The sequence below is a fragment of the Harpegnathos saltator genome, unplaced genomic scaffold (genome assembly GCF_003227715.2).
Source record: "Harpegnathos saltator strain DR-91 unplaced genomic scaffold, Hsal_v8.6 scaffold96, whole genome shotgun sequence".
Lineage (NCBI taxonomy): Eukaryota > Metazoa > Arthropoda > Insecta > Hymenoptera > Formicidae > Harpegnathos > Harpegnathos saltator.
This window is the reverse complement of record NW_020230724.1, coordinates 1,060,001-1,085,581: the sequence shown is the minus strand read 5'-3', so window position 1 is coordinate 1,085,581 and position 25,581 is coordinate 1,060,001. Positions and strand designations below refer to the sequence as shown.

The following is a 25,581-nucleotide window of genomic DNA, read 5'->3' as shown; positions in this document are numbered from 1 at the left end:
AAAATGTCGGCTGCGCCTGCGGAATTTGCTTGCGGAGGCGGAAGACCGGTTGGCCGAAAGATTATGATCCATCCAGGCCGAAATCTCTGCCCTGGTGTTCCCGACGGACAATTATCCTCCGACGTTGCCGGCATCCGTTTATCACGAAACTCGCGAAAGTGACGAAGGAGACGAAAACAAGCAAAACGGACGACAAGGGAGGTGGGAGGAGGGGGAGGGGGAAGAAAAAATACACGAGGGAGATGCGGAGTGTGTTATTGTTGAGTATACACGCGGGCGACCTCGGAGGAGAAGTTTAACGATCGTTCGCAGGGTTGTGTAAAAACAGGGTTGATAGAAGTATAACATCGCGCGCGGCGCCCGGCCGAGTTATGAGTTACAAACTCTACTCGCGCGGCCGACTCATGCACGACACGAACGCGCCTTCGATTAATGCGATTCTAATAAGCTGCGGATGGCAGCCCCGGGCGACGTTCGAGCTCAAGCGTTCACGTTCGAAATTTCCGTCGCGTCTTGGTACGCCGCTTCGCGCTTTATCCCGTAGAGTCGCAATTCGCGGCACGATTTATGCGGCAGGGCTGCGTTGGGAGCGAGAGAAAGAGAGAGAGAGAGAGAGAGAGAGAGAGAGAGAGAGAGAGAGAGAGAGAGAGAGAGAGAGAGAGAGGGAGAATTGCCGGGCCAATGCGAAGAAGCATTAAATTCGTAAATATGTCGTGACGAGCGCGCTAACGGGTCGGAAAATATTTGACGGACTGGGGGAAATTCGCGGCGAGTCGCGCCGCGGCGATCTCTGACGGCAAATTCTCGTGGAAATGGCTACTACCGGGGGTAAGTAGGTACTAACATTGCGAGGAAATATTAATCGAGAGGCGTTCCGAGGGCAGCCAGTCCATTCATTTAGGTGCGTAGGTAGGTACGTAGGTAGGGGTCCTCGGGTTCCAAAGACCCTGTGTCTACATAATACTAATTAATAACCGCTCCCAACAAGATATTAACGAGCCGCGAATGAAACGGTCTCCTCGCATTTGCATAATCGTCGCTGGATTAGTCAAAGTGCCGGGCGAGGGTTCGATTTAAGTTCGGCATCGCGGCCGAATTGAAATATTTAAGGTGGCTGCTAAGTTCCTATCGCAGATGTATAAGAGTTTCACGGAGATTTCGCCGTGATTGAGATAACGTTCGCTGTTCGCGAGAGTACGTATGCATTATCGTTCGCCGACTAAGAAGCTCACCCTCTCCTTCCCCCCCCCTCCCTCTCTGCTCTCTCTCTCTCTCTCTCGCCGGAGGCGCATGAGATTTAAACTCGCTCGCTCGTCGCTCTCTCCGCGAGGACGACGCCACCGGGGGTGCGCGCGGTATCTACCATCGCAGAGACCTCGGGAATCGGGAGGAGCGGCTTGTTCGTGACACTGACATCAATAACTGTCGGGCAAATAGACGCGGGCGTTTATTCATGAAAGGAAAATTGCCGTTCCCCGAAGTCGGACGGTCTGCGCTCTCGGCTTCGCGCGGAGTCCGCGCGGAGTCTTTCGCTTCATTTCGCTCTTCGAACGCGAACTTCGATGTTGCTGCATTTTTCGCGTCGACAGAGCGTAGCGTGTCGACTGCCGATGCGTGAGTTAGTTTTCGGGCTGCGTTGACAGCGCTTTCAGCAGTTTGTTGCTTTCTTCTCGCTGCTTTTCTCATATCGGTAGCCGTTTCCCTTCGATTTATCGATTCGCCATCGCGATGTAGAATCGTGCGTGAAATGAGATCCTTAATAACGTGGTTCTCCGTTCGAAATGTTCTCTTGAGCCTTTACTTGCCACAGCCAATCGCAATCAAGCAAGTAAAACCGCTGCCCACAAACGGGTCCCTGCGAAAGCTCGCGAGTCGGCCAGGCACACCGGGTGACACAGCAGTCAGTATGCTAACCCTTTGAGCGCGGAGTGGAGCAACGGGAAAGTCCTGTCCTGTGGGTGGCCGGGACCACCGGCAGGAAGATTGTCGAACGTTTCGTTGGGCGATCCTGTGCGCCCACAGGTCACTGCGATCGTCTTACTTTGAGCGCGTGTACGCGACCGCAGCACTCAAAGGGTTAGAAGAATTCGTACACAAGAGACGTGACCACCTCGTCTACAAAATGCCCGATGCACGCTACTGAAGAGCGCTAATTGGCGTTAAATGTTGCCCCGTTGCTACTCCCCCTCCCCCCGGCCCCCGGGAGAGCGATTGTTGCGCATTTTTTCTGACGGAGATAAGAGCGCGTCGAATGGTCGCGATTGCGAAGCACTGCTTGCGTCGGGATTAGAGCTGAGGTGACGATATATACGGGACGCCTGGCGCGGTCGTCGCAAGTGCAATTTTTAGGGGGATTTAGGAAAAATGTGAATATTAATATCTTTTGTACTAAATTTTTGTGCCAGACCTCTGTCAGACGTTATTTCATATTATTTCATTACGATGTGATAAAGAGGCGATATTTACGCCATTTAAGCGTCACTCTCTCGGCAAAATGCCGAGCACCACGCAAGCAGCGGCTGGCAATTGTGACGACTCGATGCGCTCCCGAGTCGATCGGGCCAAAAGATGGAGCTGTTTCTCGCAAACGCGAGCGCATGCACGAAAATGCGGCGCAACTCCTCCTTCGGCCGTTCCTCGTCGTGCGTACTTGGCCCGCTCGCTTCGATTCCGCGCTTTCAATCTTTTTTTTTCCTGCCCCTCGGCTTCCCCGCAGCCACTTCCCCCGCATTGGAGATTAAAGTTCACGATCGCGCGGAGCTTGCGATTCTCGCGGTGGGTAAGAAGAGGTGGGATAGATTCGGCAAAAATCGTTTACCTCGGATCGCGCGCGCTCGCGCGGTTAGCCGTGCGAATAAACACGAGCCGCGAGTATATTTGCGAGACCGTAAAAAGCGTAAGCAATTTTCTCTCACCACCGTGGAGGGAAATAGCAACTTTTCGAATATCGCGAGCCGGCAGGCCCGAGAGTTAGCCGGCGGAAAGAAGTAATCTCGCCAGCCCGTCCGCGCGCGCGCGCGCGCGCACTACCGCGGCCCTCGTTTTCTTATTGGCCGTCGTTTAGCATGGGATGAAACGACGCTCGTTTTCTTGCGAGGTCGAATTAAAAAGCAGACTCCTCGTATCGCTCGTCGAGTCGGGTTTTATCGGGCCCTGCGCGCGCGGATCGATACCTTCCGATAATTGGTGCGCTCGGATAGATGTGTAAGTAACCGGACAGATGAATTTTTGATTGCGGCAGTATTTAGTAATAGAGAGAGAGAGAGAGAGAGAGAGAGAGAGAGAGAGAGAGAGAGAGAGAGAATGGACGGAACGTGGTTGTTGGCCGATGAAATAAGCAAGATTTATATCGACATGTAGAGTGGAAAGAAGATGAATTTCTTGCTTTAAAGGTCGTCCCGGTTTAAAGAGACATCTACGGACGCGAGAGACTATTTCTCTTTTCCAAAGTGTTACTTTATCGGAATTGAACGAGATACTTTTCCACGTCGACTGCGCGCGCGAGTTTATCTCAATTCTGAATATGGGGAAGAGGAGAAATTTTTCTTACGCGAGGATCGCGGTCCAGTCGAAAGGCGGATCGAAACGCGGCTGTTTATTTGTCTCTCGGTAGCGCCGTTGCGCCAAGATTATGCGAAATATTTATCTACACTGGTTGCGCGCGAGCTTATCTTAATATTGAATGTAGGACGCGCGGAACGAAAGGAGAAAAATCACGGCGACAATAAAAAGCGACCGATAAAGCTCCCCGCCGTTATTCCGTATGCTCCCGGGCGATATATCATTTATCGCTAGTCGCGATCATTTTCCAGATCTGTTGACACGATATACTGGAATAAACGGGAGGGTTTCAGCCGCTTCCGCGTCCTCTCTCGCTGCGAAGCTCGCAAAATGCGGTTTTCGCAACGAAATTTAAACGCTTCCGTCGATCGCGGTGAGAAATGGCGGTTTGCTCGCGTGCGCTCTCTCTCTCTCTCTCTCTCTCTCTCTCTCTCTCTCTCTCTCTCCTTTTATCTCAATTTTTCATCAGGAATCCCCGCCGGGCCGTACGTCGCGGGTCGTGACCGCACGCATTAAATCGCCGCTATTAGACTGCGCGAATTCGCCGCTTCGAATGCCCTCTTAATTAACTCAAAATATCGGTCCGGTATTCGGGACAATTCGTTAGCGGACAGTCAGTCGGCGCGCGCGCGCGCGTTTTCCTCCGGAACTGATTAAAGTCTACCGCGGCACGACGAATCCCTCTTTAACTCCGGTTAAGTTCGAAAGCACGTTTACATCTCGCGCATAGTTCCGCGGGGTCGCGCCGCGCCGTATGTTAATTTAACGCGACGCGACCGAGTAATTACCGCGCGCGCGCGCGTATAGACGAAATTTCATTTTCGCGAGCCGCGACCGGCTTTGGATGTAATTGATGTAAGCGCAGGGATAATTAACGGGGACCGCGTGACAGTGCGACATCCCGGATACGCATTTATTTCGCGCGCCCCCCCCCCCCTCGTCCCTCCCCCTGCTGAATTATTCGCCTCACGCGTGCAACGTAAGGCACGATGAAATTTTCCCGGAGCGGGTCTTTTTCGTCGAACAAGCTGCGATTAGCGTCCGCGGTACCGCAAACGAATGGAAACTATTAAATTACCGTCGCTCTCCCCCTCTTACTCCGTCGTGCTCTCGCTCGCGCTCGGGCTCGCTTTCGTCGAACGAGACATCGCGCTATTAATTATTCGCTACGCTCCGCCGAATTTTCCACTGCCTCACTCTTATCTTTCGCCATCCTCTGCCCCGCCCCCTCCCTCCCCCAGGCTGCCACAGTAACCCAATCTCATGGTATTACAGATATCTTCGTACGTGCGCCTCGCGATAGATAAGTCGTTTTTACGGCCATAACTCACAGCACGCATGGTATCGGAGAAACATTTGGCCCATATCGAAAAGTGCTCAGATAAAAGCGGATCAGTCTAGTCGGGCTCGCTCGGTCTCTCGCGCGCCAACAGCGTGCAACGTAGTATCGCATTCCGGATCACGCTCCCGTTTAAGATGGATTTTGCATTTTATGGCGGATAGATATTGCGGCTTTATCGCCTGGCAAGATGCGCGCCACGCTTGCTTTATCATCCGCGCGTGTTACCACCGAAGTCGAAATTGAAATATAATCCGGCGCGTGGTGTGTGTGCGTGCGCGTGCGCGTGCGTGTGCGTGTGCGTGTGCGTGTGTGTGCGTGTGTGCCGGGCCGTCCCATCGCTCGCCCTCTTATCTCGGCCTTCGTTGTTCCCGAAGTTCGTCTCTCCACCGTGAATCGCGCGATACGCGCTGCGACTGTTAGTTAATTTTCATTAAATAGATAGCATTCTCACTCTCGGTCGCACGCACACACACACACACACACACACACACACACACACACACACATGTCGTCTCTATTTCGCTCTCTTCATTTCTCTCTCTCTCTCTCTCTCTCTCCCTCTCCTTCTCTCTCTCGCTCTCTTCATCTTTCTCTCTCTCTCTCTCCCTCTTTCTCTCTCTCTCTCTCTCTCTCCCTCTTTCTCTCTCTTTCTCTCTCTCTCTTTCGTCTTCCTACCCCTCACGCTCACCTCGAAGCGCGTTCGGGTCAGGACGCAAAAGATACGCGACGTGAACCGGTGAACATAGTTTTAATTGCATTGCTTAGTTACACTTGCAAATACGCGATATACACAAATACGCAGGTAACGCGGGTAAATAACGAGCCGAGTTGTAATTATTTCCAACTCCCCGCTCGTTTGCGGAGTTATCATCGTCGCGCAGTTATCATCGCGGCAGCCAGCCCGCCCTCTCCCCCCCTCCCCCCACCTGCTGTCTTCCACGCCCTTGTCCGACCTCGAACCGCCCGGAGGCCGACTCTTTTTCGACTTCTAAGGACCACGACGAGGACGAGAACGAGGACCAGGGTGAGGACGACGCTGCTCGTTAAATCCGCTTGTTAACGCGATTCTCGCGAGTCGCGTGGCTGCTTATCTTCGACGGAGAGAGAGAGAGAGAGAGAGAGAGAGAGAGAGAGAGAGAGAGAGAGAGAGAGAGAGAGAGAGAGAGAGAGAGAGAGAGAGAGAGAGAGAGAGAGAGCAAGAGCAAGAGCGAAAGAGAGAGATCGCGTCTTCTTGCCAGCTTTCGATGCGCCGCTCGCGCGCGTCGCGACGGGACGTTAATTGTATCAGCGCATGCCGCGAGCGTGCGCGCGCAACTCGCGGCCCGGGCCGGTCTAATTAGTCGTAATGCACTGCGCGCACTTCGCGAATCGCCGCTCGAAACTTGCCCCGTGGCAACGGCGGCGTTACTCGTACAGTGCACTTTCGTCCTCTCTTTCTCTCCGCCTTCGTGGAGTACGTGCACGTTGTCGGCCGCGCGCGGTTTCCGCGCGGCGCGCGAAGAGCCAAGTTGGAGGAGCCACGACGAGCACGCCCATTCGGAGCCGTGCACGCCGTCGCGACGTGCCGGAGTTAGCTCCGGATATTTTGAACAATATTACGTCGGTACCGGGGCAGACTGCAGCAGCAGCCGCCGCCGCCGTTGCCGCCGCGGAAACTTGGCCAAGGGTTGTAACTCACGTCGGGGTTGCTTTAGTGCGACAAGAATCGGTAGCGCTGAGAGACGTCGCGGAGAGAGGAGGAAGGTGAGGAGGAAGGTGAGGAGGAGGAGGACCAAGAGGGTCGCGGGGATGCACGGTGCGGGCACCCTCTTGTGACGAGTGCGAGCGAAGCAAGCCGGTTCAGCCCCCTTCGCTATCCCCGTAGTCCTTGGCAGCAACTTCGCAGGCTCGCGGCTAATTGTTCTTGCCGGCGGGCTGCAAGTTACGAGGCACTTCGGACGCGGCGCGGCGCGGCGCGGCGCGGCGCAACGCGCCGATGACGAGCGGCGGCTGCGATTGCCGTTTCCCCGAATTTCGGCAATTCGCCGAGCGCGAACACGTTTCCGCTCTCGCCCGCGTCGAGGGCCGATTACCGCTGATCGCCCTTTCTCCCTCCCTCTCGCCCTGCCGAGCAGCGGCGGGGTGGCGGCGTTGAAAGGCCGTCGTCGAGTGTGTGCGTAAACGAGCGACAGTTGTAGACGATGTCCGGCCAATTAGACGGCCCGGGCATTTTCGAGTCGCCGTGCGAATTGATGGCCCCGCGAGAAGAGGGCCCAGCGATGACCTCTCTGAGGGTTTTTAACCCCCTTGCGCTGTTGCGGCGATGCGCCGGGGTAACTTTGCTCCAGCAGCGGCTCGAGGAAGGACGAGCGCTTATTTGTGCGGTTGTGCGAAGCATTCTCGCGCGCTGCGCGCGCGCGTCTTTTGACGAGGTAATTAGTAAGCCAGGAGGGGGGAGCGAAGGTTTTTCCTTTTTTCTTTTTTAATGTAAGCTTGTTGAACGCAGCAAAGGAAGGGTAGAACGCGAGGTATACGTGAGAATAGGAACAAGGCTCTGTTGTCGTGTGCTAAAAGCCAAGTGATAAACTCGGAATAAATAATTACCGCGTGTAATTACCGCGCATACGCGTATGCGTGTACGTATGTTTTTTTCTTCGGATTGTACATTTCTCATTAACGTTGATATTTGTATCTCTCGCTCGAAAAGTGAGACCGAAACGGCGCGGTGCGGCGCGGCGGCTCACACGGCAGTGTGTGATTCACTTTGAATTTTGCGCTTTGCGAGCGGCGCACCGCTCGCGCATTAACTCGCGTCATTTATTCTGCCTTTGTTGCGTTTCGAGTAATCACAGGCATGCGAAAGTTGATCGGTTAAAGTTGACGCCTGTTGATTCGATCCGTTCGTCGGCTGAAGCCTCCGATCGAGCCGAGGAGAAGAGGTAGAAAGAATCACACACGGGCCAGGTGGGAGCGACAGTTGGTCGGGGGGAAGGGGGAGGGAGAATGACGAGCGAGCGACGGGTTGAGCCGCGACGCGGCAAGCTTTTCAATCGCGAAGACACACGTATCTTCCGTTTACTCGCGATAACGGGGGGGGGGGGGGGGAGGAGCGGTAGCAGGAGTCGGACTCTTTACGCGCCGAAAAACACGGGCGGACGTAATCCGGCGCGCAAGAAAATGAAGAGAGGGAACTCCGCCGTGGGGAAATACCGGCGCTAATTCGACAATGCGCGAGCGCGAGTCCACTATTATCAATGTCGAATTTCGCTGCGCGAAACTCGTGTCCGCCGGTGCGAGAGCAAAAGAAGATGAATCTCTCTCGCCGCCGCTGCCGTCGTTCCCTCGCTCGGGCATTCGCCCGCACAAAGGTCGGTATAAAACATTCCGATGCAATGAGATCGGCGATTGTGAATTGCGCCGCTCGGAATGGATTAACAGGAATCGATTGTCGGATACGAGTCGGACGGGTGGGACGGCATGCGAGATCTGACGACAGTTGAATTACAACGGTATTGCTAAACGCCATCAGCCCGAGGTTAATTGTTCTTGCCAAACTGCTATGTTACGAGCTCCGCTACGAGCGATTACGAGTAGCTCGAACGGGGGAATTTGAATTTTGATGGCACGACTCGCTGATCGCTTGCGCAGAACGAACTCGTGGATACGCGCACGCTTTAATAAACTTGATGATTCGATCTGGAAACTTTTTCCGGGGACCGTGCAAAATGGCGGGTGACGCGCATAAATATCGCCCGTGCGTGTATGTGCGCGCGGGTGGACAGGTGTGGCAGCGGAGGTGGTCAGAGCCGATGATTAAGGACGAAGAATTTACATTGCAAAGATGATCTCGGCGAGATCTGGGCCGGGCGATAGGGAAATTCAGACAATTCCCATATGGTAATGCGATCCGCGGAAAGAATCGTATTGGTCATGCGGCAAATTACCATGTTCTGCATGAATGTGCAAATACGTCTGCAAACAGGAGCGCGCATACGCGCCGTCGTTATCAGATCGCGTATCATTACGCCACGCGGAATACGTTAATGGTATTATTATCACTCGCGAATAAATCGGTCGTTTATTTGAGAGTGGTATAAATATATAAATATATATAAGATTCCCGAGATAACGACAGTGGCGGCGATTGGTGGCAACGGACGGAAAAATGGAAAACGGCGCACACCCGGCGCGGTGAGAAGCGCGAAAGCTGCTCGTGCATGCCGTGCGTGTTTGTCAATACACTGCACTGAGAGAAAGGTATATGATATTTGGGAACTGTAATGATATAGTAACTAAATTATAGTCCGAAATGTCATATTTGTAGTAAGTATTACCATAATATCGGTAATAATTGCGATACAGGCATAGCATAACCAACCGTATAATATTTTTACCAAGAATTATAGTAAGTTAAGCTAAAACTATTGTATGGATACAAATCCATAAAATGGTAGGTAAAGTAACTCTTTTGTATAGTCAATATTACCAGAATATTTGCTAAATGATGACAGATGTAACTGTATATGAATATTAAATCTCACTATATTGAGATGAGTGAATGAGAAATTACCATATATGTGGCAAAAGTAACTAAACGCAATTATTTAAGACAATCATTGACTATATATTTGTGTTTATTCTACTATATTTCGCAGGTTCGACGAACTATAAAAATATGGTTGACGTCAAAATGAACTATAAAATATAGTGAGGTTATAGTTAATTGAACTATATTTTTCTATCAGTGTGTATGCCGCGATGGCCACCGGCGACTGAAACTACGATATGCCTCCTTATTAAATTATAACGTTCAACTATAATTGCACGTAGAAAATCCAAAGTACAGTCGATGGAACGGGGCGAAAAGTATCTCGAATTACTTTGATTTCTTAATGGCGATAATTAATCAGTCAGATTGTATACTTAAGATCAGCTTATAAGTTTATCTTCAGGTTGAGTTTACAACGTTATCTCAAGATCTTAATATAAGATTCGAAATACAAGAAGAAACATAAGATCCGACTACGAGCACCGCCTTAAATCTCAGCGTATAAGAGAATATGATATCGTTAAGAGAAGAAGAGAATATTAATAATAGCTTTAAAAATAATATTTTGTTCGATCTATTGTCGCGTTGCGACAAAGCACCTCTGAAACTACCTGCATGCCACTTATCTTGGAAGAAATTGGCTTCAACTTCTCCGTCAATTTCCTACGACCTCTCGAGAAAAATTTTCTACATTGCAAAATTGATAACCCGGACTCAAAGGGTTAATCACCATTATTGTCGAGTTAGATTTCCCTACAATCACAATGAAAATCTGCGTGGCGGTCGCGTGTCAAAGGAAAATGTTCGGCGAGTAAGTCGCGGGGGAGAAAGGGGCGCGCGCGTGATTTTCTCGGGAGCGGCGTCGCTCTCGCAGCAATAAGTAGCGCGGGTAAATCGGCTCGATACAGTACGGTTAGTATCGGCGGCCACAGTCGATCGTAGTTCGATAATCTTCGGGGCAAATTTCGAAGAGCGGCGCCGAGTGAATTTCTCGCGGAAGTTACCTCGAGCTCCGCCGAGCGGAGCGTTAAACGGCACCACATCCGGATACACCACGGCGACACATGCACGCTACACACAACCCCCAACCCTCCTCATACACCCGCTCGTGCAGTCGCGCATATACAGGGTGGGGCAATAACTATTAGGACCTGAAATATCTTCGAATCTGTAAGGTCCAGTGGAAGATCTGTGTGTAACCAGAATTGCACGGTACGAGGGGACTATCATATAGCGATAATAATTTTTGGAGGCCAGGTGGAGGCGCTTCGGAGATACCAAGGTCAACTTGCGTTTTTTAATTGGGAACCCTAATTTTTTGTTACACTGTCTTTTTCCACCAATTAATTTGAACAACTTTTGTCTAAAACATTTTTTCACTTGCCTAATATTTTTTGAGATATTTGAGGAGAACTTGATAACTTTTTCAATATTTAACTTACGATATCTCGCTAACTATTTGTCGGAAGAAAAAGTGATACCAGACTTTCTTGCTTTATTTAGTCTCGAGAATATATCGTTACAATAGCGCTCTGACTTTTGTTAACTTGCTGATTTTTGGAAATTTTAAAATCATCAGAGATTAACAAAAATCAGGGCGCTATTGTAACAATATATTCTCGAGACTAAATAAAGCAAGAAAGTCTAGTACCACTTTTTCTTCCGACAAATAGTCAACGAGATATGGTAAGTTAAATATCGAAAAAGTTATCAAGTTTTCCTGAAATATCTGAAAAAATATTAGGCAAGTGAAAAAATGTTTTAGACAAAAGTTGTTCAAATTGATTGGTAGGAAAAAACAGTGTAATAAAAAATTGGGGTTCCCGATTAAAAAACGCAAGTTGACCTTGGTATCTCCGAAGCGCCTCCACCTGGACAAAAATTATTATCGCTACATGATAGCCCCCTTCGTACAATTTTGTGCAATTTTGGTTACACAAATCTTCCTCTGGACCTTACATAGATTCGAAGATATTTAAGGTCCTAATAGTTATTGCCTCACCCTGTATACAAACACCCCTGTACGACTTACGTATCTTGGCTCACCTTGCACGTGCATGTATGTGTGTGTTCGTGTACACATACGCGCGCGCGCACGTGGAACATCGGGCTCAATATACAGGGTGTCTGACATAACGATGACGTAAAAGCTCTCGTACGATTAGGTGAAATTGAATAAAAAACTCCTCTACCACTTTGCGAATAACCACGTAAGATATCGAGATATCATCAATGAAAGAACATTAGCGAGTAAACTTGACAACCATTCGCAAGTCTTCTTTAATTAATGACTCAGAATTTTACATTGTTTGCAACATGAGAGAGACGCAGGGCTTCTTTCTCGTTTACTTTGATCTAATCCGCAGGCACACAAAGCCGATGTCGCGGTCATAATTCTTTCAACAGATCGCGTTCACATTGCGTTTATTCGCCAATCTACCTCAACCAATTAGCCAACATTTTATATGCCTGTTCACAAAATGGCCGAGGCAATTTTGTTCACTTTGATCCGACGTATGATCTACACGTACACGAGAGCTTTACATGTCATCGTCAGACACCTTGTATATCAACACTTACACACGCGTTATATACGCACCTATCCGCTAGCCACCCCCTCCCCTATACACACGCGTCCGAGTATCGAAGGAAATATAGTTAGCCGCGGGAGGATTTGGTCTGGTCTCGCTGTGGATAGGGAACGCGAGAAGAGGGGAAGTGGCTGCAAAGGGGCGAAGGGGGGCAGGCGGGCCAAAGGGTAGCAGCAAAGAGACAGAGACAGAGACAGAGAGAGAGAGAGAGAGAGAGAGAGAGAGAGAGAGAGAGAGAGAGAGAGAGAGAGAGAGAGAGAGAGAGAGAGAGAGAGAGAGAGAGAGAGAGAGAGAGAGAGAGAGAGAGAGAGAGAGAGAGAGAGAGAGGGGGAAGAGAGAGTGGCGCGGCGAAGCGTTGGGCGCAGAGACAAATTGTCGAACAGTGCTTGCGGTCGGACGTACACATGTTCGCCGAAGTTGGGTTACATTTAGAAAACAGGATTACAGTTTGCCCGCCGGTGCCCCGGTCCGAGTGTGCGACGAGCAGCAGCGTGGTCGCGCGCTCGCGCGCTCGCTCGCTCGCTCGCTCGCGGGGGTCCTGAAGACTATGAAACTGCAATGCACCTGCTCGCCCGGTCGCGCGCGCAGGTGGCTTTTCGCAGATTCCACCCGTTTCGCTTTCGCTCGCGGTGCCGGCGCGGTTGCGGTAGCCGCGACGTGCCGCCTCCGACATTCGATCGCGGAAATCGATGGCAGGGCCCCTCAGCCTGTTTCTCATTATACCGTTGGCGTTTTTACAGCTGCTGCTGCTCGTCCGCCGACGGCGCCGGCGCCGCCGTCGCATCGATCCGCGTCTTTCCGGCGCGATTTCGCCCCGTTCTCGAAAGTCCCGCGCTTCCCGTCACACGGGAGATTGGAGGGCGGCTGATTGGACTGATGTCATTTCGCGCTCGACGAGTGTAGCGGCCGTGTCGGTGAATCAAGTACTAGGGAGAGAGAGAGGGGGGGGGGATTAAAATGCAATTGTCGCAACGCTATCGTTAGGGTTTTCCGGCGAAGACAATTCTCACGAGGGGATGAACGAGCGAGACGGTCATCTCGTGAGCGGCGATCTCAATCGACATCGGCGGAGGGGGAGGGGACGCTTTTCGGCACGCGTCCGCGTGCACTCGAACGCTCGAGCGTTTTCCCACATGACTCCCGTTCTTATTTAATAATCACGGGGAGAAAATTAAAGTGGGGTGCTCTCTGGAACGCGCTGCCCTTCGCGTCGTCGTTCCGTCGGCGACGATATCTCTCATGCGGCAGCGAGGTTGGCTTAATAAATATGAGAGCCGGGACACAATCTCGAGGAATATCAAGTGAGCATCCACCGTCGGGGAAAACAAAGTTGCCCGGGCGAAGTTTACAATTCACTTTGAGAGAGCGCTTTCTAGGTTTGTAAGCAAGTTTTATTGTCGCTAACACACAAATTGGTGGACGGTAGTTGTTTATGAAAGCAAGGTTAGCATCAATATTGAATTGTCATACGTGTGGAGACACGTGGGGAAAGAGACAGGGAGAGAGGGAGGGAGAGAGAGAGAGAGAGAGAGAAAGCGAGGGTGAAGGCGAGGGGGCAGAGAGTGCACATCGCGTTCCGCGCATTCGCATAGTCGACGTGTTCTTCCTCCTCGAAAAAGCAAACAGAGAGCCGCTCCTGTTTACTCGTCCCAGTAAACGTTTTCGCCTTCCTGCACTCCACGTAGCCGTTCTTTGTCGTCTGATGCCTCTCCTAACGCAGCGTGAGAGATTGTCACGTTCTGTCTCAGGCGCGCGCTACACACATACATTTTGACTTATAAATCAATAGGCGGCAGATACGCGCATTTTCGTTGCGCCCGGGAACATTACGCCGCGAAGATGCGCGGTTTTCGCGATCGATGCGGATATACATGTGCACACGAGGCTCTGGTTATTCCGATCAACAAGGGTGGAAGCAAAAGGGATCCGCGCAACCGGATGCTATCAATCGCAACAATCGAGACGTCTGCATCGTAATGCGGCTGTATAAATTAAGTATCCGCGTGGTCATCGTCATCATCATTATCAACATCACTATCATCATCATCATCATCATCATCATCATCATCATCATCATCATCGTTACCATCATCGTCGTCGTCGTTGTCGTCGTCATCATCATCATCATTATCATGGTCGTTATCGTTGTCGTCATCGTCATCGTCATCATCATCGTCAGCGTCATCATCGTCAAAGTTATCGGTTTGCAACGCAGCAACGAAGACGCGTACATACACGCACAATGATCGACCGGCGCGCCGTAATCCGCGAGCTTCCCTCGCGCAAACTTGCCGCGCCCGCAGCTCGAGCCGCGCGCGACGACTTGGATGTTAGACAGGCGGGCGGGCGGGGGAGCGGTGGTGGCGGCGGCAGGCGAATAAAATAATTAATGCGCGTCGCGTAGCCGGCGCGCCGTCTCGCGGCATCGTTAATAAAGCGACGCAATAAAAAAGTGCGGGAGGATAGAAGTTTGGCTCGTGAGCGAAATTGGCCGGGTCGAGCCCGGGGCCACCTCGGGGAAAGGGCGAGCAGTAGCGGACGGTTGAGTTTCGGTCCGGCAGGGGGTGGTCCGCGGCGACGCGCGACGTGATGCGACTAAACGGCGAAAGATGAGGCCGTGAGACACTCGATAAACGCGGAGAAATGCGAAACACCAGTAAAACCTCTCGCCCCGAGCCCCTCCCCTCTCTCTCTCTCTCTCTCTCTCGCTCTCGCTCGCGACCTTCTGGTTCTTCACCCGCCGCTTCTGTGTACCTTTCTACGGACGCGCCACGGCTCGCGCATTCGTCCACCTCGCACAGTCCTCGTCTTCCTTCTGTCGCGTCGCGGCTTTACGAGCGACTTCCTTTTTTACAGCCCGACTGCATTCTCCGGGGGAGAGTCGAGTCGCGCGTAAAAAGTCCCCGTCATTTCTCTCGTTTTCATCAGGAAGTAACAGAGCCGATTTGAGGAGGTGGCGCAGCTCGGAGGAAGTCCCCCCCCCGGGGTAATTGCGCCGAGCTGTCGCGTTGCTTTTCTTATCGCGACCGTGTTAGTCGTCTTCGTCGCCGTCGCCGTCGCCGGCGCGCTATTGTCGTCTCGCGCGAAGGAGAGACCGCGGCGTTATCGCAACGCGTGTTGCACCGCTCGCCGATGTTAAACCCGCGGACAACGACGCCGGCCGGCTGGCCGGCTGTATTGTACAGATCAATTATCGCAGATAATGCGTACGCAGCATAATGACGGTGCATGAAAGGAATATAATTACCGCGACGTAGCGACGGCGCGATGGAAGTACGATCCTTTTGAAGTTCGAATAATGAGACAAGGTGGGCGCGCGCGTAACCGTTTCCTAAACGCGGTTCCCGCGTTCGCCATTCACATGGCGGCTAATACGCGAATTAAGTATGCATGTCTGACTCACAATGCAGTCTTTGTGCTGTCTATGCGCGCTGTAATACGCAAGATATCGCGTTATTGATCCATTTTTCCGCGCGCCGCCGAAATTCAAAAAGAGAGACCCCGACGCGACATCGCTTCCTCTGCTCCCTCCCTCCGCCCCGCCCCGCTCCGCCCGCCCCGTCACTCGTCGGTGAACGAGCGAGGAAGTACAAAGGCCACGATTTCTCCTCCACCTCCTCCTCTCCAGCGATCGCGGATGACGTGGTGGTATCGCGGTGCCGTTGAAGCTTCCGCGTCTTTCTCGACGTTAAGTTAACAGGTCGCCTGCCACGGGGGGGAGGGGGGGGGCTCACCGGGATGACCGGCGGCGCTGCCGTATCAGCGCGGCGGCGTTGTGTTAACTCGCGTATGAAACGCGTAATCGTTTGCGTGTGACAGCTGAAATATGCAGCCAATAAAAACGAGCTAACAAGCGCGCATATCGCGCGTCGCGCGAGTCGCGATTTGTTTATCGCGTTTTTGTCGAGTGAACTTTTTTAGTCGAGCATTAAAACTGCAAATCAGAGCGCCAGTCACCAGCGGCGGCGACGATGACGACGACGACGACGACGACGACGACGACGACGACGACGCGCGTCCGTCCCAGCTACCCAGGACGGTACGTGAAATTCGTCAGCGGCGGCAAAAAGTACGGCGCAAGTACGGCGAGGATATCGGGACGAAGAGGGAGAGGGGGTTACCGAACGGCGCTCGGTATCGGTAACTCGCGCAGAGCGACATGTAAAGTCACGTGACAAATTACACCGGCGACCCCATTTATGTCGGCTTAACGCCACGCGGGGGACCATCCATCTCCGAATTCTGCTTACATTAGTTACTCTTCCGGATGTATCGCGCGCGTGCTCGCGCACACTCGCTCTCCGCCGGGAGCGCGTCGACGGGGACCCCCCCTCTCACCTCTCGGCGACTTCTCACCGCCGGAAATCTTCAGTCGTGCGCGTGCGCACGCGCGAGACTCGAGTTCGTTGCTTGCATTCGAGTGTTAATTAATCGGCAATATTTTAAGACGACGCACTCGAGCGTCGACGGGACGTAACGATCATCGCGCGCACCCTCTCGTCTCCTCCACGCCCCCCGTCCATATTATTCCCGACTTCTCCTCTCTCCATTCTCCCTCTTTCCGTTCCTCACTTTTGCACGCGCGTGATCCCTACTCCCCTTCGCGTCGTAACAGCGCCCGAGTTATTACAACGACTCTCTCTCTCTCTCTCTCTCTCTCTCTCTCTCTCTCTCTCTCTCTCTGTGCCTCTCTACTTCCCCCTCCTCTCTTTTTCTCTCTCGGGTGCTCTTGTTACCCGCCGTTAATTAGAGTACAGTCTGCTACCGACGACAACTGACTGCGAAGGAGAGTCTTCAGCGGCGATCCGGCGCGACGGTGTGTTCAACCACTTTGGCCAAAACTCTCCCGGGTTCTCTGTCTTTCTCCCCCTCTTCTGCCTTTTCTCTCTCTCTCTCTCTCTCTCTCTCTCTCTCTCTCTCTCTCTCTCTCGCTCGCTCTTTCTTTCTCATAGTATTCTCCGACCCACCGGCGGCAAGACAAGCACGATGCTCACGGCTTGAATTATTCCGGCGGATCTACACGTGGATCACATTTTGAAGGATCCGCTTGTCTATCCCAGTCGTTACCGCGACGACATCGCTTACGACGGCGTCAGGATCTAGCCGGAAGAGCCTCGCTAAATGGACGGAGGACTCGTAACGATCCGGAAGATTGATGCGCCACAATGGCGCAGCTACGCTAAGTTGCCGCTGCCGGGGCAGTTACGTCGTACGTTACGTCGCTACTCCGGACGGCGAATATGGCGGCATTCCGTCCGGCGAATGCGTCACATTTGCATCGTCAGGTTTATGCGCGGGCGATACTTGTCGTCATCGTCGTGCTTGTCGTCGTCGTCGTCGTCGTCGTCGTCGTCGTCGCGGAGGCGCGCTCTCCTCCTTCGGTTCAGCGTGCAACTCGGCGCGATACACCGGCATGGCGAGTCCTCGGATTCGCGCGCAACTGTGATTTCAGTCGAGAGACGTCATTTTTGGCGATTAAGGATACACTGCAGCTTTGATCCCGCGCCATATTTCAGCCCCCCTTTTCGTCGCCCCTCCGCCGCGTTAGTCAGCCTTTCCGGCCATCGTCGCGAACGTCAGCAAGTGAATCTCGGAAAAGCTGCAAGTCGCAACTTCGAGGCCTGTTCATTAAGACAAACAAGATAAGATACGTCGGAGTTGCAGAACGGTAGTGCTTAATTTCTCACGATGAAGTTGTAGCGATTAAGACTCCGATCAGACTTCCGCGCAACTTGCGAACTCAAGGACGCCCCCTCCATCCGTCTCATATTAACTTTTATATATATATATATATATATATATGTATGTATACACACGCGACCTGCAACGGTATAACCTTTAGACATAACTGGAGAAAATTGAGTTACTTCGGGCACGTTTCAGATTGATTCCCAGGTAGCGGGGCCCTATATCTTTGTGCAGGCGGAGAGAGCGGAGCGTGATTGGTTTTCAATCCGTTCTACGTGGATCGAATGATCATTCAGCTGGAGCTCCATGTCGGTTAAACCCTCTTACGATATCCTTCTTTGTGTGCGATAATTTGATCCCGCTGTGGGATACATTGTTACCGATTCCAGATCTCCCGTTTCCTCCTCGCCGCGAGCATGCGATAGGATAAAATCTTGTCTATCTCGGCAACTAAGTGCAGTCGGTCGGCTATTTTCATTTTCGGGTTTTGCAGCCCGACATATCGATCTCCGATAATCGGGCACTACTTGCAGCGTATGCACGCGGAGTGCACGTAGCGTGGCAACTCGAACGGCGAGACGCGAAATTCCGTGGGCTGCGCGACGCGCGACGAGGCTCATCGCTTCGCTGATAAATCTGAGAAAGCGCGTCGGCCGATTTCTTTCGAAGACTACGACGCAAATACACCGTGTGCGTATTGTCGCCGCGCAATCCACTTATCGCCGCGGCGTCTGTGCGACGCAATCTCATTAGAGAGAGAGGAGACACCAGACAAAGGCGCGCAAAATTGCAAAACAAAACGCCGCGGACGACGGCGACGGCGACGGCGACGCCTATGGATTTTTCAGCTTCGTAATTAACAATAAAATGTATTAAAACCGTCCGGGTAATAAATTATGTAACGGACGATTCCTGTAATTTGATTATTACGACGTCCATCAGGCGGAGTGACGGCATTAACGGATAAATGTCCCGGGCTATAAAAATTTAATGTCCGTCGAGATCTGAATACTCGTGAGATTGCTTTTCTCTTGAGCGAATTTGAGGGGATTTTATGCATTTATCATCATTCCTGCTTTGACGCTTCTCGTTACGCGGGCAATAGATTAAATTCTCAACTCGTTTGTCTCGCGGCGCAGCGTCGAAATAATTCAGGTTTGCGACTCATCGAGACGGCGAGTCCGACCCGCCGAGGCGTCCGTCGTCTAGTAATTCGCGACTGGAGTTCCGTCTAGAGAGCCTCGTAGGAAAAGAGTGGCAAACTACTGATCACGTGACCAGGTCTCTGCTCTGATTCGATGGAGGCACAAAGTCTTCTCGATCAATCAGAATATCGATACAGCAAGACGACAGATTGGTTTTACAGTGAGTTTTAAAAGCGGTCTTTAAAAGGCACTTTATACTATGCACAAGACACAAAATTGTGTAAATAATACCAAGGGTGTCCCAAAATTCACGCAAGAAGTAATCTTGAGAGAAAACACACAGGTTTATGATTAAAAATTGTAAATTTTTTATTGATTCATAAAGTATACGGTATAGGGTTATGTATGGAATAGCATATCGGGTAAACGGCCACAGCGAAGAGAGTTCGTTGAATGGATTATGGAACAACAACAAGTGGATGCTGATTTTTCGAAGAACATCATCTTCGGCGATGAGGCTCATTTTCATCTTGATGGTGTGGTTAATCGACAAAATTGTCGCGTTTGGGGTTCAGAAAATCCACGAGTGATTGTTGAGAAACAAATGCATCCACAACGTGTCACTGTTTGGTACGGATTTTGGGCCGGAGGCATCATCGGACCATTCTTCGGAAGAAAATGCGGCTGGTCAGACAATAACAGTTAATGGTGCTCGCTATCGCGACATGATAATCCAGTTTTTTGTGCCTAAATTGCAAGATATGGATGTGGACGACATGTGGACATTCAACAAGACGGTGCCACATGCCATACAGCCCGAGAAACAATTCAATTACTGCATGAGTCATTTCCTGGTCGTCTAATTTCCCGTTTTGATGATCAGATCAGGCCGCCCAGATCATGCGGTTTAACGCCGTTGGACTTTTTTGAAGTCTAAGGTTTATGCCAACAAGCCCACGACAACACCCACGCCTTGAAGGAGGAAATTGAGCGCTGTATCAACGAAATTCAGCCACATTTATGCAAAACGGTCGTGGAAAATTTCAACAAAAGAGTGCGTATGTGCCAGCGAAGCTGGTGGGGAGGCCATTTACCCGATATGCTATTCCATACATAACCCTATACTTTATGAATCAATAAAAAATTTACAATTTTTAATTGTGAACCTGTGTTCTCTATCAAAATTATTTCTTGCGTGAATCTTGGGACACCCTTTATATTACGATTCTTATTCTGTACGTAAATCGAAGCGACAAATATTCTTTCACAATTAATACTTATTACTTACGGATATCTGATTCTTATCTGATATTGCTGTTATTAATTCGTAGGCGAATATCTTGTGCGACTCGTCGTAACCTCCTCTAATGATTGACGGATGTACGTCAGACTGCTTTAAAAACTCACTGTAAAGCCAACCTGTCGTCTTGCTACATCGATATTCTAATTGGTCAAGAAGACTTTGCGCCTCCATCGAATCAACAGAGACCTGGTCGCGTGATCAGTTTGCCACTCTCTTCCTATGAGGCTCTCCAGTTCCGTCGTATCCGGAAATGAAAAGACAAGAAAAGAAAATTTGCCTCGAGGCGCCTCACGATCTGCGATACCGCGGCGCGGCGCGGACGAGAGCGCATCGTGTTTACATTTTCCCCCCGCGCGCCGCGCTGACTTTGCGCTGGCCAGCTCCCGATTAAAAATAGCAGTTAATTACCGGGCACCGCGTTGGTTAACCTTACGCTTAACAACGTCGTTATTAACGTTCAACGTTAACAGCGACATTGATTCCGTTTCATCGGAGTCGCTTCGAAAACGCTCTCCGTGTGTCGTGCGTGTGCGCGAATACGATTTCCCACCGTAGTTTTCGATAGGTGCTTTGATGTCTTTTTTTCTCGGCGCCGCCGCCTGCCGCCGCCGCCGCTCGAGGCTGATGCACCATTAATTGTACTCGTTTGCGAACTTTCAGCCAGTTGTGGCCCGTTAATTGACGCGATCAATCCGCGTTGCGTAGTTCCTCGCCGCCGCCGCCGCCGCCTGTACTCCTCTGATTGCCGAAGTTTGAGTCGTTAAAAAAGAATTCGGAGACGCGGCAGGGGAAATAACGTCGCGTGATATTTCATCGTTTACCGTTACCCCAGCGCTCGCTCGCAGCCTCTCCACTCCTCTGCTCCTCTCAGTTTGCCGCTGCCTCGTCGGGGAACGACGAGTGAAAATATGCCGTGTGAAAAAGAGAAACGCGAGCGAACGAGCGGGCGAGCAAAAACGGGAACGGCCGCAACGGTCACTTTGACACGTTTCCAGCTCGTAACGACGCGACGCGACGGGACGGCATCGTCCGAAGCGTAACTTATCATAATGTATTACCGTCCGCTAATGAAGATTTGTGACAGCCGCAAATGTCGCTCGCGCCGCTCGTGGATCGCCGGTGAATGACGCGCGTTAACGAGTTGCGTGTCAAAAAGAGACATACTACCGTGTCCCGGCGAAAATAATAACGCGATAGACGGGACACGCGCCTCGACTGAATAATTTCAGGTATTTCGGAGATTCCAAACAGATCAGGTTACATACGACCGCAGTTTTACAGCACCGACGTCTCTCAACGTCTGATACAAGCCCAGAGAGCTCCTACTCTGCACGCGTACGCGAAAGTGTCAGGTAACCCGATTTCATTCCAAGTTTTTCGTATACGTATACGAGGGAAACTTCACTGATAGAAAAATATAGTTGAATTAACTATAATCTCACTATATTTTTTGGTTCATTTTGGCGTCAACCATATTTCTATAGCTCGTGGAACCTGCAAAATATAGTAGAATAAACACAAATATATAATCAATGATTGTCTTAAATAATTGTCCAGTTACTTTTACCACATATATGGTAATTTCTCATTCATTCATCTCAATATAGTGAGATTTAATATTCATATAATTACATCTGTCATCATTTAGCGAATATTCTGGTAATATTGACTGCATAAAAGAGTTACTTTACCTACCATTTTATGGATTTGTATCCATACAATAATTTTAGTTTAACTTACTGTAATTCTTAGTAAAAATATTATATGGTTGGTTACACTATGCCTATACCTCGTAATTATTATACCGATATTATGGTAATACTTATTATAAATATGATATTTCGGACTATAATTTAGTTACTATATCATTATAGTTTCAAATATCATATACTTTTCTCTCAGTGTTGGATTAAAGAGAAAGAAAAGAAACATTTTTAACTCTCGCATATGCAATGAGAGAAAAGTATATGATATTTGGAACTATAATGATGTAGTAACTAAATTATAGTCCGAAATATCATATTTAGCGTAAGTATTACCATAATATCGGTAATAATTACGACATAGGTATAGTATAGCATATCAAGCATATAATATTCTTACTAAGAATTATAGTTAAGTTAAACTAAAATTATTGTATGGATACAAATCCATAAAATGGTAGGTAAAGTAACTCTTTTATACAGTCAATATTACCAGAATATTTGCTAAATGATGAAACAGATGTAGCTATATGAATATTAAATCTCACTAGATTTGTGAATGAGAAATTACCATATATGTGGTAAAAGTAACTAAACAATGATTTAAGACAATCATTGACTATATATTTGTGTTTATTCTACTATATTTTGCAGGTTCGACGAACTATACAAATATGGTTGACGCCAAAATGAACTATAAAATATAGTGAGATTATAGTTAATTCAACTATATTTCTCTATCAGTGTGCACACCCAGAGTAGCTCATGAATCGAGTAGGACCCCGGCGATGCGACGATGTCGCAAGTGCGGTCTTTCGTTGGGCGCTCGTTTACTTTCTCACGTACTTAGTCGTATTTATATCGATGTCGAGAAACAATAAGTGTACTCACTGTATCCACCCACGTAGATCGGCGTCCACGTCACTTGAGTGTAGGCCAAGGGTGTCGCAGCGAATAGCACGGCACTAAACCACACGGCCCGGCGTACCGCACTCATTTCACTGGCGGCCTCGATAGTCACCATTTTCTCTCCTTTCTCAATCAGTCCTCCGCCTCGATATCATCTTCCCGGGCATATCTCGCTACGCTACTCCGTCCGGCTTCTGTCCGCCACGCTGCTCTCGCTCTCTCTCTCTCTCGCTCTCGACTCGTCGTCCCTTTGCCTCGGCGACTCCTTCGCGCTTCCTCTCCGCCCTTTTTCCCGTTTTCCACCTCCGGTCCGAGGACGCGCGCGCGACAATACGTCACAATCGGCGAATATCTACGGAATCGGACGAAACTGTCGATACTTCGCGGCGATATCGTTTTGTCTCGTCGCACGTCTAACCGCCGGCAATTTTGCAGCATCGCGACGCGAGATCGACCGGGGAGGGTCGCTCGAAGGAAATTATGAGGATACGTGACATCACACGTCGTACGCACAACATTCGAATTTCATCATCGGGGCGATCTTCCATCTCGCGTTTCGAGCGAAGGATCGTGGAGCGCGCGCGCGCGCGCGCGGGCTTTCGAGGAAGTCGAGCTGCCGGCGGCGGAAATCAGCCGCGGAAATCCGACGGGTGATGTCTGGATGTGTTAATGACGGTACGGAAAAATGAATGTATCGCGAAGAGTGCGGTATGTCTCTGTGTGTGTTTTTTACTCGCGATTGATCAATCCGTTCCGAGCTTTACAGTCATGGTCGAATGCGCCAATGCGCGTACAATTGATTCGCGAAACGGAGAGATTAATTAATTAAGTGCGCTCACGCATCTCCGCTTTAATTGGTGCTCGACGCGGGCTTAAATCACGCGTGTTTGCATTGCCGTGCGCGATAAATATGGAGATTTTATGCGGCCGTAGGAGAGGCCGGGGGGAGGAGGAAAAGGACGGAGAGAAGGAAAGGCGATGACACCGAGCAGCCGAGTTGTTTATCAGACGCGCTTTCTCTCTCTCTCTCTCTCTCTCTCTCTCTCCTCCCCTCCCTCTCTTTCCGCGTCATCGGCCGCGAGCTTTATGTCACGTAAAATTTTCGGTTCCCGCGCCGCCGTTATTCCTTCAGCCGGAGACAGAATCTTCATTTCTACGCGTGCGAATCCTGATTTATGTATCCTATACTTCACGCGCGCGTTCCTCCTCCTCGAAACGTATTACTCCGCTCCTTCGGGTATAACATGAAGACACAATCATCGCTCCCAGCGACGGCGATCGCGAGAGTAACGATGTCCCTACTCTTTTTCCCCACGCCCTCCCTCGCCCTGCCGTGTCTTTTTTACAACCGTAACATGTGCGGGACCATTTCCACCATTTTCCGTCTTCTTTCTCTCTATCTGCGGCACTCCGCTAGCCGTGTCTATCTCTCTCGTTTTCTCTCTCTCTCTCTCTCTCTTTCTTTTTCTCGCTCCCTGGCGACCCCCGTGTAGACTTTTATCCGTCTTCCGCTAAATCCTCTAGCGGCTTTGCCCAGATCAAAAAGCCTTTTTCCGCGGACACGGGATCTCGTCTGCAACAAAACAGCAAAACATTTCATTAGAAGGATCTCTTTGACCCTTAATGATGATCATTAAAAGATGAAGCAGGCGGATGGGTCTCAAAAGAGAACACCCTTAGAAAATTCCAGGACTAATGGGGAAACGTTTGGAGGGCATGTCACATCGATTTTGCTGAGTCTTGTATATATCTTAGAATATCGAGAAATTTGAGAGGAGACATGTATTTTTCGCGAGATGTATTTTTCTTATACGTTTAGGACTTTAAACTAAACCTTTGAAAGTAACCCGATACAATTTATCGTAAATGATTTGCGAAATTGAGATCGTGAGAGATTTTATATGAAAAAGTTATATGGAACTTGGCATATTTTATTATTTTATATTTCGATCTTTTTTTAATTCTATGTTTTTAATTCTATGTTTAAAAATCTTTGATTAAATGGTTAAAAAATGTTTGAAACTTTTTTAAATTCTATGTTTAAAAAATCGCACATTTTATTAAATATAATTGAATCTAATGCGAAATCAGTCTTACCAATCTAATGCAGAATTCTCTTCCAGTTTCGTAATTATGAACATTTCGAAATTCGTAAAATTGATAAAGAAGAGAATACGAGTCTATTGAAAACCAACGTTGAGGAAATCGAGAAATTAATCAAGGGTCGTATGAATCTTTGAATTTCCTGCCGGACATTGTAGCTAGTTCTTCGCTCATTATATTTTCCTCAAAATTCCAAATTTGAAATTTGAGAAAAGCTGATTTTTCGCAAATTCATATTAGGAAAATATAATAAGTAAAGAGGCGGCACGAGACTTTCGGTCATTGTTTTTTCAATCAATAAAGCTTATCTGCTATTATTAAGGAAATAATAAAGGCTGTATAAATCTGCATTTTAATAACAAAGAAGAATGCGTTTTGAAATATAATAAATAATATACATTACGATAGTATTACAATATATTACAATATTGGGTTACATATTACGAAGAGATATTTTAATTGTTTATTTTATAATAATAATATTTGTAACTATCTAATCGAAAAAAATTTAAATTAACGGCTTGGCGATTATATTTCAATTTTTGTGTACACGTGAGTGGAGAAATACGGTAAAGATAAAACGAATTTTTGAGATGTAAATTGTAAACGCTGCTCTATAAGTAATTGCAGACATGTATCCGTCTCATTTGTACATTGTACGCTAACGCGTTCTTATAAATCACATTTGCAGCACAGTGTTTACAAGTC

At 49.5% G+C, this 25,581-nt stretch overlaps 1 protein-coding gene across 3 annotated transcripts in view; it reads right to left on the bottom strand.

Annotated features, from left to right (window-relative positions):
* LOC105190582 (uncharacterized) overlaps nucleotides 1-25,581 on the bottom strand; it is a 290,780-nt gene that overhangs the window by 204,081 nt on the left and 61,118 nt on the right. For 2 of the 3 annotated variants that reach the window (XM_019844800.2, XM_025307811.1), the window contains exon 2: nucleotides 22,753-23,122. In XM_019844800.2, coding sequence (XP_019700359.1) covers nucleotides 22,753-22,885 — 133 coding nt within the window. In that variant the 5' untranslated portion in view covers nucleotides 22,886-23,122. Of the gene's footprint in view, nucleotides 1-22,752; nucleotides 24,344-25,581 lie in introns of all 3 variants that reach the window. The other variant, XM_025307810.1, reaches the window with a different exon arrangement.